The 13,668-nt window shown below is 43.8% G+C and overlaps 1 protein-coding gene across 1 annotated transcript; it reads left to right on the top strand.

Moving 5' to 3' along the window:
* The first annotated feature begins 4,244 nt into the window (after window positions 1–4,244).
* errfi1a (ERBB receptor feedback inhibitor 1a) lies at window positions 4,245–10,948 on the top strand. Its single transcript, XM_049580137.1, has 4 exons — window positions 4,245–4,417; window positions 7,034–7,212; window positions 7,386–7,474; window positions 7,955–10,948. Exons 2-4 carry the CDS (start codon window positions 7,061–7,063, stop codon window positions 9,061–9,063), a joined length of 1,350 nt encoding a protein of 449 aa, XP_049436094.1. The 5' UTR covers window positions 4,245–4,417; window positions 7,034–7,060; the 3' UTR covers window positions 9,064–10,948.
* The last annotated feature ends 2,720 nt before the right edge of the window (window positions 10,949–13,668 follow it).

Genomic DNA, 13,668 nt, shown 5'->3' with positions numbered 1-13,668 from the left:
TTCTGTGGGCTACTAGTGCATGTGTCTGTGGATAATTAGGAATTGATTGACACTGTTGGTCCTAAAAACAAGTCATTATTTAGCACCTTTCTAGAGCTGAATTACCAATATTTCTACAAATAAATACATAAAAACGAGTCAGGTCAAATCAGTTTTCTTGTTAATCCACTTTTTTTAAAAAAAAAAAAAAAAAAAAAAGCACTGCACATAGTTTGAACTCAAACTCAAACTGTCATGATTTTGAGAACTACCTCTCCCACGACCAAAATATAATCAAGTGAATATTATTCTTTTTCTAAAAGTTCTAAAAAAAATTGCCTTTAATGGCTTTGTGGTTAGTATACTTGAACAGTACCACCAGGGTATACTTATGATAGGCTATGCCCAGTGTTGGGCCCGTTACTCAAAATTTGGCTCACATTTTGCTGAGCAAATTTTACTTATTAATTTTTTGCTCACACCGAAACCAAAATGGCTTGAGTCAGTCATGAAACCCGTTTATAAACGTTGGGTAACGTTAGCCGTGTGATGCTAACAGTTATCCCTGTCACTGTGTGTGTGACTCTGTCCCAGGCACAGCGGTAGTCTTAGGATGAACAGAGAGAGAAAAAGCGGGGCAAGGAGGGGCTTAGTGCAATAGTTCCCAACTGGTGGGTTGCAGTTTCATTCTGAATGGACCACAAGTGACCTGCAAATGTGTCAAGTTTGTAAAAAACACACTTAATTTTGAAGTGCAGTAAATTTCTGGTACAGAGCTTTCTTTTCTGAAGCAGCGTTTCCTGCTGCAGAGTGAGTGACTAACCGACAACTACTTGACAGAGACAGCAAACTAGCTCGCCGACATGACCAAATGCAAGTATGGAGCTGAATGTATTAAACTGTGTGGACCTTGAACTAATGACTAACTAATGCGGAACGGACTCCGCGGAGGTTCGCGCAGACTCAAAGCGGACGTCCGCAAGCCCTGTGCGTGCAAAGCTCAGATTTTACGACCGCGCAGACTCCACTCCGCGCACCAGTGACTGCTCGGCATGTATTTTTCACATCGCAGGGATTTTTCACGGACATTTTTAACAGGAAACTACAACACGGAAGTGCGCTCTACTATGAAAGCTCGATTGACTGCGGACATTCCTCACGGAGTCCATTCCGCGTACGTTCCGCCCGAGTATGTTTGGGCCTTGAGGCAGAGAAAGCAAACCTTCCTGCCCTTCCATGCGCCTACATGGACAGCCTAAGGCAGGGAGAGCAGCAGCAAAGACCACTCGGGATGACAAACAGAAATGACACTGACAAGTGACACACAGCATAAAAAGGAGGAGCTGGCGTGGAGGCAGGTTGCAAAGTGGCTTGCAGAGGAAGTAGCAACAGTAGGCAGGCCAGAGCAGTTTAAACAGGGCGCCCTGAATGAGATTTGCAAATTGGTTGCATAGAAAGGAATCATGTGATCTATTAGCTGACTCCCTTCCATCAATCAGCTGCTCTATCAGTTGATTGGACTGTTTGAGATCAGCTGATGTAGCTGGAATGTGAGCTTGAGTGTCACAGTGTTGTGCTTCAGGTGTTTCAAGTGGTTTGAGGGTGTGTTTTTCCACAGTGGGAAGAGTCAAAGAACAGTGATTAGGAAAATGAATCCAGGGATGTGATTGAATGTTGGATTTCAAATCTGTTGTGATAACAACAGTAAGGTTGTAATAAGTTAATTGTCTTTGGGGTAACTGTTATATTATCACTGAAATTCTTTTAGTAGTTTGCTACACTACTGAGGAAAGTAAAAATATTAATGTACCATGTTAGTAAACACACATTACTGCCTAATACTGTCTGTGCAGATTATATTTTGCTACCTGTAATGTGGGTGAACTGACTCCTATAGCTGCCTTTTAAAAGTGTTAATAGCATCAGAAGTTCTTGTATCAAAGGGGAGGAAGTTGCAGACTTTGCAATGCTGGCCACATAATGTCTACAGTAACCTCTCAGTGTTACAGAGGGATAGCCAGCAAACGCTGGCCTAAACCAGTCCTTTGTCGAGAAGAAAAAAAATGTAAACAGAGCAAAAACAAACAGGAGTTTTACACCTATTCTCTGGAATCTTATACTGACTCTCAGGCCTGACGTCACCTTACTACAACACTGGACGTTCTGCTGCTGTGTTTATATCCGTGTGAACTTTGGACTCAGGCTAAATATGCATGTAATTAAATGACCTCAGCAGGCAGGAGCAATCAATGCTGTGACCTCCATAGTGAATAAATCATTTACACTGATGATACAGGGTTTTTTTTTTCATTTCCAACTAAACTCCACCCTTCCTGTTGGTGAGGGATTCATAATAAGCTGAGAGGCTGAAGCGTCACTCCATAAGTATACCATTGTGTTGGAGTGTGAGCCACAAAGGGAAATTCCTTTCTGCTCCAAGCGCGGGTGAAAGGAAAACGAGCCGAAGGTGTCATTTTTTCGGGGGTGGGAGAGCGCTGGATGTGGTGGATAAATCTCAGTGTGAGTCATGAAGCAGAACCAAAGAAAAGGCAGAGTAATTTCTCCTGAAAAGGATATCCTCTTTGACACGATTTCTTTCATCTGCCATCTCTAACTCTCATCAGAGCTGCTTCTGGCTGTGGGTGCTTATCTCCCTCCCTGACCAGCTTTTTTATTTTTTTCCCTCACTGACTAACTTTATAAGGAACTTCCTGTGAGTGATGACATCACGGTGTGGCTCATAAGCAGGGAAGGGAGGGGGGGCTGGAGTGGGAGGAGAGATGGTTTGAACGTGAAGCCTTTTTATCCCACTGAGTGTGTCTGTTTGGTGAAACATGGAAAGAGTTTTACAGACAGATTCAGAGATGTAAAGCAGCAATAAAAACATGCTTTATTGAACTGCTTTTGATTGCATTTTGTTTAACTGAAAATGTACCTTTATCGTTACTTCCTGCACCATCTGTCACATCAAACATTTACGTCAGTTTCATCCTCGTCCACGCACACAAACTGTAAATCTCACCTAGCAAAACAACCCCTTTCCTCTGCTGCTGGTCACAACTGGCCCAGGGAATCCCAGAAATGTGCCTGAAATTATAAAGGGGGATTAGCCTGGTCCATGTAGGGGCCAAATATGTAATGATAAGCCTTCTGGGTTTGGGGGGGCCCCCGTGCCGAAGCTGTAAAGGATTTACGAACTCAGACACAAGAACACTCTGTTCTCTCCCTCGCACACACCTCTGCTTTCTGCCACTATTGATTCAACACACGACTTGTTTGTAGCTATTGTATCACTGTGTTTGGTTAGTGTGCATGTCAGTGTTGGGTTTGTATAGCCCGGTTAGGTTAGGTGACATACTTAATACAACTCCACTTAAGATCTAAGTAGGCTAAGTGACTGGAAATAGAGGGTGTGAGTGAGGGATGGCACTTCCAAGATTATACACATAATACCTTAAAGTGAAACAAAGAAAAATCTATTTATATCAGTCCTGCAGCCTTGGGTATTTAATTACACTGTGTTTGGGTGAATGTCTGATAAATAGAGAACAGGTCCAACTAAAAGAAAATGCCCGGGGTGATCTGATAAGGGAGCAGCCAAACAATCTGGGCTTCATTCAGCTAGGAGCTGTGCAGATAAGCGTCTTTCAGGCTGTGTTTCTTGCTCGTTGTCTGTGTTATCTACCCCGGAGCCATCCGCAGTACTACCTCTGTCTCCCTGCAGATCTGTGCACTTTTGATTGCAGCACGTAAGCTTGCACTTCATGAGACAACACCAAAGTTTTTAAAGGCTGCTCTTGGAGGATGATGTTGCACCTTCATATTTCTTTGTGTGCAATTATGAATACACATCACTCCACTGCAGCAGCCAGTCCCCCACTGTAGCTGTATTTGAGTGTATTCACAGAACAGCTGCATGTCTAATTGTTGAGGTGTTTACTGTATCCTGCATCCCACTGGAACAGTTAATCAACTGACTGTATTCTTGTGTTCACACCTGCTCCCTCCTCTAAGGTTAGAAGCAGACTTTGATCACATCCAGTTAACGCTTAAATTAGCCCCTGTGTATATGTTCAAGGGTGATTCTGCATAATGCACCCAGCCTGTCCTTCTGCACGTAGGCTGCAGAGACATGGTGCAACAACGAAAAGGAAAAAAAAAGAAAAAAAAGAGGAAGAAAAAGAAGAAGACTGCGCCTTTAAGGGCAAGTGTGCAAGGCGGAGCCAGCGCGTCTCTCGTGTGGTGGAGCTTATAAGACATAGCTCACTACAATACTAGACTTATCTAAAAGTGTCACAGTTTAGCAGGAGCGCCTCCAATTCGCTGGCGTCCTGTCCCTCTGATGCAATCAGGAGACTACAGACTCAAACCAAAAGAACCGAGGAGCTATATTCCCACTAAGAGGAGTCTAGGAGTGACAGCGGAGGAGGTTATTTAGGTGAGTTCACAAACTGATCTGAAATGTGTGGTGTTGGCTGCTGTTTAAGAGCCCATGTCTTGTCTATTGTTTTGTATGTTGGTGCCAGCACGACACACAGCCCTGATTGATGCAGCTGCTGTTGCGATTATATATGTGTATTTTATATTTAGTGTTTATTTTATACACTATTTAGAGGAGCAACTTGTCTTTAACCCGGCATTAAGATGGGTTTAAAAGTTCTGGTAGAAATAAACTAGAAATTGGGAACATACATGTCACGTTTTACTGAGCCTATCAGCCTATCTTTAGTGATAAATATACAGTTTGTGATCTCTTACATTATTCCGGGCTGATTGCAAACCTGTAACCTGGTGTGATTGTTTTATTTATTCTATATGAATCTTTTCCGTTTAAAGCAATGAGGGAAATTACCATCAGCTCTGTATCATCATTACCTGGCCGCGCCAGATAGCTGACTTGTGTGTTGTGGTGTGAGTCACCTGCCTGCTAGAGGGCTTTTAACCATTATTATCTAAAGTGAGGGGGTGTGCGCGTTGTTTGCTTGCCGCACAGGTAGAGCGGGTATGGTTGCTCGGAAACCGCTGCAGGGGTGTCATGAGCGGGGTGTGAACTCCTTCTTTCAAGCTCTGTATGAGTGTGTGTGTGTGTGTGTGTGTGTGTGTGTGTGTGTGTGTGTGTGTGTGACGACTACAGTCCTAAATCAAAGGCAAGTTATCTCCTGATGTTTTACATCACTGCTAACCCCATCAGACCTCCTCCTTCCCAGCACCCATGGGTTATCCTCACCCTCACACTGAGCCTGTCCACCTATTGTCTAAACAGAAAGCCCAGACTTGACCATAAAAAGCCTCACATGATGTGAATTAAGTGACTTAAAGAATTCCTCCTAAAGAGGGTTAATGCTCTGCACGACCACACATCATTTGTTTAATCCTGTTGCCTGTAAATGCCCCGATGGTTAACTGCCAGGATGAACTGTCTTTGCACCTGTTGCAAGAGGAAGCACAAGCCCCCGGGGTTCATTATCGAGGATCATGTTGCTTCCCATCCCCGTCGAACCGAATCGACGGCCCTGGGCATGGGGAGTGCATGCCTTGTTGGGCAGTTTGGCTCACGCCAATGCCCTGGGCTTCCTGTTGTTTTAGAGCTTTGTTTCTCACCAGCTGTCAGAGCTGCACATAAATATGGCTCATAGGAGACCGGGAAACGAGGGGGCCGTGTTCTTCTCAGTCATCACTCCTACATTATAAGGAGGACAGTGAGTCTCTGGGTGTGCACGCGCCTCATTTGTGGTCTCCTGATGAGATAACTACCGAGGCTGATGGATGCACCTGTTTTGCTGCATTTTGCTAAATAGCACTTCTGATAGGGTGCAGAGGTCATGGGAAGATTTGCTGCAACAATGCAGCGAACTCAGACAACCATAGGTGTCCAACAAAGACACCTATAGTTACCCATGATGCACTTGCTTGCAAACACTGAACCTCTGCATACTCTGATATAACACTTTCTAAAGTCATGTCTTCAGAAATTGTGACATACAGAACAGGTTAATCCAGTGTGAGATCAGATGTTGCTTCCAGTGTATTGCTGACCCCAGAAATATCAATATGCTGCCAGGCTTCCTCCCCCCTGAATATTGTACACATTGTTTACTCAGCCCAGACGCATACTTGACATGACACGAACATTCAGGTCATTTGACTTGAGGAGTTCTTGCAACATCAGGTATATCTGTGGTAACTGGAGGAGCCCCTTCCTCTGCTGTTCAGGACAAGCAAGATTGCAGCACCAGAGCACAGCACAGTCAGGTTTTGAAATAAACTGTAAACTTACTATGAACGGAGGCCCGGCCTGTAGATGTGGAAGTCTGAAAGTTGGTTAATGAGCTCACACCTAAGATTTCTATGTTAGCGTGGACTATAAATGGCTATAGTTGAAATGTAAAGATCATTCAGTGAGTTGGTACGAAACAATTGTGTTTATAAATCTCAACAAATTACTTGTACTGTCAAATAAATCAAAAATGAAGCAATACTTGCTCGCACTGTTTCCACTTTATGAAACTCAACTGCGTAGCTTTTATCAGCTTCAGGCCAGTGGTTGAATAAAGCAGAGAAATCTGCAAACTATAGCAACATTTTTACATCAACCTCTTTGTTTTTTTTGGTCTATCTCTTGCTTTTCTGCTGCCCCTGTAAAACACTCTGACCAGGACATTATGAACCACAGAGTGTTCTGTCTTCGTGGTGCGTTGGGACATCAGTGACCTAAAATCTCGTCAAACTGAGCTTTTGTCATTCCTCTGTCACAGGAGATTGTTGTCTTGTCTCCACAGAGGGAAATGAATCACAAGCACAAGGCCATAGCTAAATATTTGGTTTGGTGGGCAGCAGAAAGTGGGGAGGGGTGTGTGTGTGTGTGTGTGTATTTTCCTCTCTGTTCTAATATCAGGACTTCCTTTCCCTCTTGGCTCCAGTTGATGATGTGGGCTCTGCTTTTCAGAAAGTATTTTTCAATGTGCTACCACCACATGTTCTGTTTCCCTTCATCTGCTTTTTCTTTCAGCCCCCTTTCACCATCACTCATTGCCATGTGTTGACTGTGTTACAGGTACACCAGAAGTGTTTCCTGACTTTGATGCGACCCGAGTGTGCCTGGAGCATGTCCACAGTGGGTCTGACTGCCCAGGAGATCTCTTTTCCCATAGAAAACCCCTTCCTGAGGGGCAGCTACTGTCACAGCATGGCTGGATCCAAACCCTCCTGGAGCTACTGCCATGAGCTGGACAAGTGAGTGTTCAGGTGCCACAACTAGCAGTCCATTAGGGGGAGGTTTTTCAAATCTGCATGACATGCTGCTCTTTTATTTTTCAGGTCTGCTTGAGATTACCTGTAAATTACCAAGAAATGTTACGTGGCTCAATATAACCAGTAGTAATCTATTTTGTTTTCTCTTTATGCAGCTTCTACTTCAGTATGGACACTGCACACTCAGACCACAGCTCTCGTGCCCAGCATAAGGGGCCACCTCCACCATCTATAAGTTATGAAAGTAAGTGCATGATCTGTCGTCTGCACAATTCAAGTCTTCTGAAATACACAGATGCTGCAATGGATGTGTTGTTCCTTTGAATCATCTGGGACCCAAAGTGTCAGGGCCCCCTCTGGCCTTCACCTGCAAAATGTCACTCAAAATAACACATAGCGACTAAGAAGAGACTCGAAATGACCACAAAGAGATGCAAAATAACATCTAAAAGGGGCAAACAACCACAATAGACACGAAATGACTGAAAAAGACACAAAATGACTTCAAAGAGACACAAAAGAACAGTGAAGAGATGCAAACAAGTCTATGTATCTTCCCCCTGTGTAGGAGAGGTGGTGGGGCCTTTTGCATATCTGTGCCCAGGGGCCCATTGTCTTTTAATCCGCCCATGCTAGTAGTCCATCGGAGTAGTAAATTGTGACCAACCTTTATCACTTAATACTGCGCCATTAATATGATGGTTATTTTTTCCCTCTCTGACAGGACACAAACACAGTCCCAGCTCACAGAGATTACCTCCAAAGAAATCCCGGCCCCCTCATCTCTCCCTGTCCTGCAGCGCTGAACCATCCACCCCAAGTCCCGCTGATGACGACCAGGTGGTCCCATCATTCCAGAGGCTCTCGGTGTACGAGTGCAGCAGTCCGCCACAGACACCAGGCAGATGCTCCAAGCCTCTGCCCCCCATCCCTCCACAGACGGACATCTCCCCTGAGCAGGCTATGGACAGTGAGGTAGAATTTTTCACGAGTTCAGACGACAGCCGCTGCCTGGTGTCTGATCAGTGTTCCAAATCGTCGCCTTTTCGATATGGAGTCCCCAGTCGAAGGAGCTTCAGGGACTGCGGGCAGATTAACTATGCTTACTATGATGGGCCGTTACAAAGCCCGAGGCAGCCCCCACAGCAGCAACAGGCACATCCTCCACAGGAAGTGCGGGAACACTATGAGCAGCAGCGGCACGAACCACCCGAGCCGGTGGTTTGTCAGAGACAGCAGGAAAAAGCTCAGAGGAGGCTGCGGCGCTCGCACTCCGGCCCAGCTGGATCCTTACACAAGCCATCACTGCTGCGCCTCACGTGCCACAAACGCCACACCCAAAGTATGGATAAGCCCGAGGTGCCACCCCCTATTCCTCCGCGAACGATCAAGACAGGAGACTACCGCCGCTGGTCAGCAGAGGTCTCGTCAGGGGCTTACAGCGACGACGACAAACCGCCCAAGGTGCCCCCAAGGGAACCTTTGTCCAGAGGCAGCTCCCGCACCCCCAGCCCCAAGAGCCTCCCAACATACGTTAACGGAGTGATGCCCCCAACCCAAAGCTTTGCACCAGACCCTAAGTACGTAAGCTGTCGGGGTTTACAGAGACAGAACAGCGAGGGCTCCCCCTGCATCCTCCCTGTCATGGAGAATGGCAAGAAAGCCAGCACCACACATTACTATCTCCTGCCTCAGCGGCCCGCTTTTGTGGACTCACCTTGTGTGGAGAGATTTCTCCGAGTCATGGACAGCCCTGCAGCTCGCAATACAGATGTATCGGACTCAGACTGGGACTGTCACACCAGGAGGAAAGCACATGTGGATTTAGTTTGAGAAGTTTTAGTGGAAGTAGCAGAGGACTCTACTGTACATGAGCAAAAACCACTTGAAAGAATGGTGATACTGGACGCTAGTGACCCCCAAACTGCTGCTTTTACTTTTTTTTAACCCCTATGTATTCTGAACACACAGGGTATGTGCGCACTGTATTCAGTTACTGGTAATGTTGGAATAGCTATCACATCCGAGATACTTTATGTAAAAACTGTGTCTCTGATTATAGATCATGGGCGAGATTCAACATGGTAGAGCTTATTTTTGATATGATATTTCATGACATTCAACATTGTGCTGTTTTTGCTGACGGCGTGGTACAGTCAGAAGGTACAAGCGGGCCTTGAACCTCATGCGCTCAGTGTTTTCTGTGTCCCGAAGGTTGAGGATTTTTTTTTTTTTTTTTTTTTGTGAGATGCATCAACGCTGCTTTTGTATCTCACAAAGGACAAAAGGTCAGTAATGTAACCATGTATCACTTAATATATGAAGTTTAAACACAAGGCCAATTAATTGTTTTAACGAAATGAAGGATGCTAGCACACAAATCTCTTTACTGTTTGCTATGATGTGTATATGAACACTGATATGGTTTCCCTGCCTTGATGAAGTTTCAGTCTTACTCAGGCCACTGTATCTGTGTAAATTTAATGTTTCCCACATGGTACATTTTGTACCTTGAGGTGGGTACATTACTGGTAGCTACGCATGTTTCCATTGGAATGTCTAGTGCAGCTTATGTGGTGTAGTTGATGAGTGTGTCTGTGTGTATGTGCGTGGACGTGTTTGTGCATTCGTGCATGTGAACAGCAGTTGGAAAAGTGTTCTGTGAGACTTTATAAACATGACTTTCTACAATTGGTAGACGACTGTCGACCATACTTGTTACTGTGCTCTGCTTATTTTGCAGCGCTGGCTCTTAGTGATTGCTTTCTTTCAGTGTACAGGTCTGTTTTGTTGCACAGAAACTGGCCTGTCGATCATTACGTGAATGTATGCTATATTCTTACTGAAATTCCATCAAACAGTCAGAGGAGCTTATTTTTGGTCAAGCTGTGAGTCGTTGCTTGGAACTAATTTGCCTCAAGTACTACCTCCCTTTTGATATTAACCTCTATATCTGACATACCCCCCATTAATAAAGGCAAAATCTGAAACGGTAAAAGATGAGACAACCAGCTCCATTTGTGACCTGACACGAAGATTTAGGACGAACACAAAGTCGATTCAAACCGGATATCCTTAAATAGAGATCCTAGATGACAGAGATGCTAGGCTAACCTGTTAATACATTACAAAGACAGCGCAGGGTTTACCTACCTGACACAGACTTTCCTGTTCTGCTCATGCATTCCTGCCTTACATGATTGCAGTGGGTGTGGTCTGAGAGACTTTGGCTGCTGGCAGTCAAGAAAATATATGAATTTAATTGTTGTAGATTATTCAAGAAGCATCAGGACGGTATAATAAATGTAGCACATGTATTGAAGTAACCCTTGGTATCGAACACGTTGTTCAGTTTGGGAAACAGATAACTGTTAAGGTCAAACGGTCATTGAATTATCCTGTTTTTTTTTCTCCTCTCTCCCTCCTGCTCACAAAACCTTGCCAACACAATGTTGCTTTTGACTTAAATGTCTGAAAAAATGTTTACAACATACACTGATACTATTTAATCTTAAGGTATTCACATGTCTTATTAGAAATAATAAAACTGAATGAAGACTAGTTTATCAAGAAATAACTTCTCTGCTGTGGTGAAGACATGCACTGGGAGAGTACAGTATGCTGTGTACAGTATTTAACAATTCCATTTGTTGTTATGAATAGTTGATAAGTATATAGTCTTTAAAAAGAAAGCAAAAATAAAATGACTTATTTATGAGCCTGCTTCGTTCTGTTTCTTCAATCTGTCAAGCCTGAACTCCTAACTCAGCTGTTTGGCCTGTTTTATCACCCACACACCCTCATGCTGTGCCTTATTGTGACTGGCCTCTATCCAGAGAAAGAAGAGTGACTTACAATGGTTGACTGACAGGTGTACAGCGTATTGCCTTCCTCTTCCTGGTTAGAACACGGCCTCCTCCTGCATGACTGCTTAGATGCTCTGTGGCAGCCAGATTTGCGCCCACAGGTTTTTTAAGCATTTAACAATGTTGCAAGTGTTTTACTCTTGACTTGAGTCCATGTGGTTAGGCATGGAGCCGAAACCACAGTGAGCCATGCAGAACATCAGAGGTCAAATAGTTACTAAATAATAAGCTGCAGTTCAGTTACAGTATCCACCATAACCTCCCAGCAAGGCAGTGACCATTTTTGTAACGCAGTTGATTTAGCATTTCTGTCTTCATGGAACAAAAGACAGCAGACTGAGCTATCTAATCCACCTGCAAACCCTTTCACCTTGTTCACTTTTACGTGAGCTGCTAGGCGACAGCATGGGTGGTGACTATAGCAACTAAAGACAGGCTGCTCATTTTGAATGTCTGTTGGGGGCAAGAAAGATCAAGTACCAGATGAATTGACAAAGCGTGTGGTTTGTGATTAGCTTCTGAGCGAAACATATTATTGCACTGCTGTGGCACTAAAAGGCATTGTTGTGCTCGAAAGAAAAAACTGATGCCTGCACAATTACTCCATGCCTCAAAAGTTTAACTGAGACGTTTCAATCCTACTTGGGTCTTCGTCAGGTCAAAATTTCTGTGGCATGGTGTAAGTGTGCAGGCAATACCATGGATGGATCACTGAACGGGCCTAGGCACAGGCCCAGGGGTCCAAAGTGTCAGGGCCCTCATCTGCAAAATGTTACTCAGATTCCTGCAACAACCAAGAAAATACTCAAAATGACCTCAGAGAGATGCAAGGAAACTGTGAAGAGACACATAACAACTAAAGAGACACAAAGTTACTTCAAAGAGACACAAAACCACAAACAGATGCATAATGACTACAAAGAGATGCAAAAGAGGTGATGGGGTCTTTTGCATATCTGTGCCCATTAGCTGTGTCTCAATCCAGGGGCTGCAGCCTTCGAAGGACGTGGCCTTGGTTGTCTACATTGGCCACATCCTTTGAAGACCACAACGGCTGAATCATGCAGTCTCTGAACTGAGATAGTCTTGTCTAGGAGGTGGGCTTTACAGTCAATGGTTGTAACTACGGCTGGTTGCGGTGTCTTCAAGTAGCTAACGTTAGCTAGCTAGCAATGTCAGTTAGCATCACTATCGTCACATGAGTTAGTCTGTTATTTGAACAAAAATTTGTGGCTTGAAGGCCCCTTGGATCTTATAACATCTGCATTGTTAGCTATCTGAGTGAAACCCAGGACTTAAATTTAAATGTTTAATCCTCTGCCACCACTGCTGCCAGTAGTGTGCCATATTCCTGTTAACAATTCAGTCGTCACCGGTGTGGAATATATCTTGGTGGAGGATTCATCTGTTGCATCCTCCAAACTCTGGGAAAGAAGACATTTGAAGGAGCCTTTGAAATGGAACAGCCTTTGTTGCGCTGATGTGATGCAATAGGTCTTTAAATGCAGCCTTCTGAGGCTGCAGTCTCTGCATTATGACACGGCTATTGTCTCATAATCCACCCAGGGGTATTACTGTTTTCCTTCATTTACGCTGTATTGCACTGTATTTTGTTGCCTTGCACCTACGTGATATGCGTATAGTTATCCTCCCTCAACTCACTCTTGTGTTCTAAGTCAGAACTCAACATGTCACCCACTTAGACTCAATTTTCAACGTGTTCATGACTTTTGATTTGACTTGTTAAGTTAAAAAAATCCAACATGGCCAAAAAGGCACAATGAATCATCACAATTATTTGTGAAATTTTGTGTCCAAAACTGTTTCTGTCTTCTTCAACCTTTTAGTTTCCTGACTTAACTTTATTCTGTCGATACAACATGAGTCTTTGACTTAAATATGCCACTGGATATTACTTGGGCTCAGTTCAGGCGTTGAAGATGTGGGACTTGACTTCCAGTTTCATCAAATATATTTCTGGCCTCAGCTAATTAGATAGAAGTCCTTGGCTGGCACTGCTGACGGATTAACGAGTGGAACAAACTTGTTTAAATGATAAGAGTTATTACAGTTATTATGATTACTGCCCCATTAATTGCTATACAGCCTCTGCTGATTAGTCTGCAGTTGCCTGAGTGAAAGAGAGCATGTTTGTGATCTGTGATTGGCTCTTACCTTCAGAGCTGCAGATCTACATGGTGTAGATATACAATCAAAAGTTTGACAAGCAAAGAAAATAATCAAGGGAATTACATCAAATTCTGCAGAGAACAGAAATATGAAGAGTAGTGATAAAACATCTTTATGCAGATGTGTTTGTTACACAAGTGGATGTAATGCTAACGTCCAGAAATTAAAACTGAGTATCAAGCAGACACTTATTTTTTATACACACAACAAAAAAGTAAGATATTAATTGGTTAAACACAACATTTGTCTTCAGTAGAAATGTACTGTGAGACATGGCTTTATGGAGGCAAATTTACAATCATGTAATAGTTTAAAGCCTATAACAATCAAAACAGCTTCTTCTGCACATGAAGTTATTTATTCTGAAATATTCAGCAGCATT

Source organism: Epinephelus fuscoguttatus, linkage group LG1 (assembly GCF_011397635.1).
Source record: "Epinephelus fuscoguttatus linkage group LG1, E.fuscoguttatus.final_Chr_v1".
Taxonomy (NCBI): domain Eukaryota; kingdom Metazoa; phylum Chordata; class Actinopteri; order Perciformes; family Serranidae; genus Epinephelus; species Epinephelus fuscoguttatus.
This window is presented reverse-complemented; position numbering and strand designations above follow the sequence as displayed.

Bases quoted from the DNA above. Each gene is read 5' to 3' on its own strand.
- errfi1a (XM_049580137.1), top strand. From the start codon at position 7,061: ATGCGACCCGAGTGTGCCTGGAGCATGTCCACAGTGGGTCTGACTGCC. The intron at 7,213-7,385 runs GTGAGTGTTCAG...CTCTTTATGCAG, and splicing joins TACTGCCATGAGCTGGACAA to CTTCTACTTCAGTATGGACA. The intron at 7,475-7,954 runs GTAAGTGCATGA...CCTCTCTGACAG, and splicing joins ACCATCTATAAGTTATGAAA to GACACAAACACAGTCCCAGC.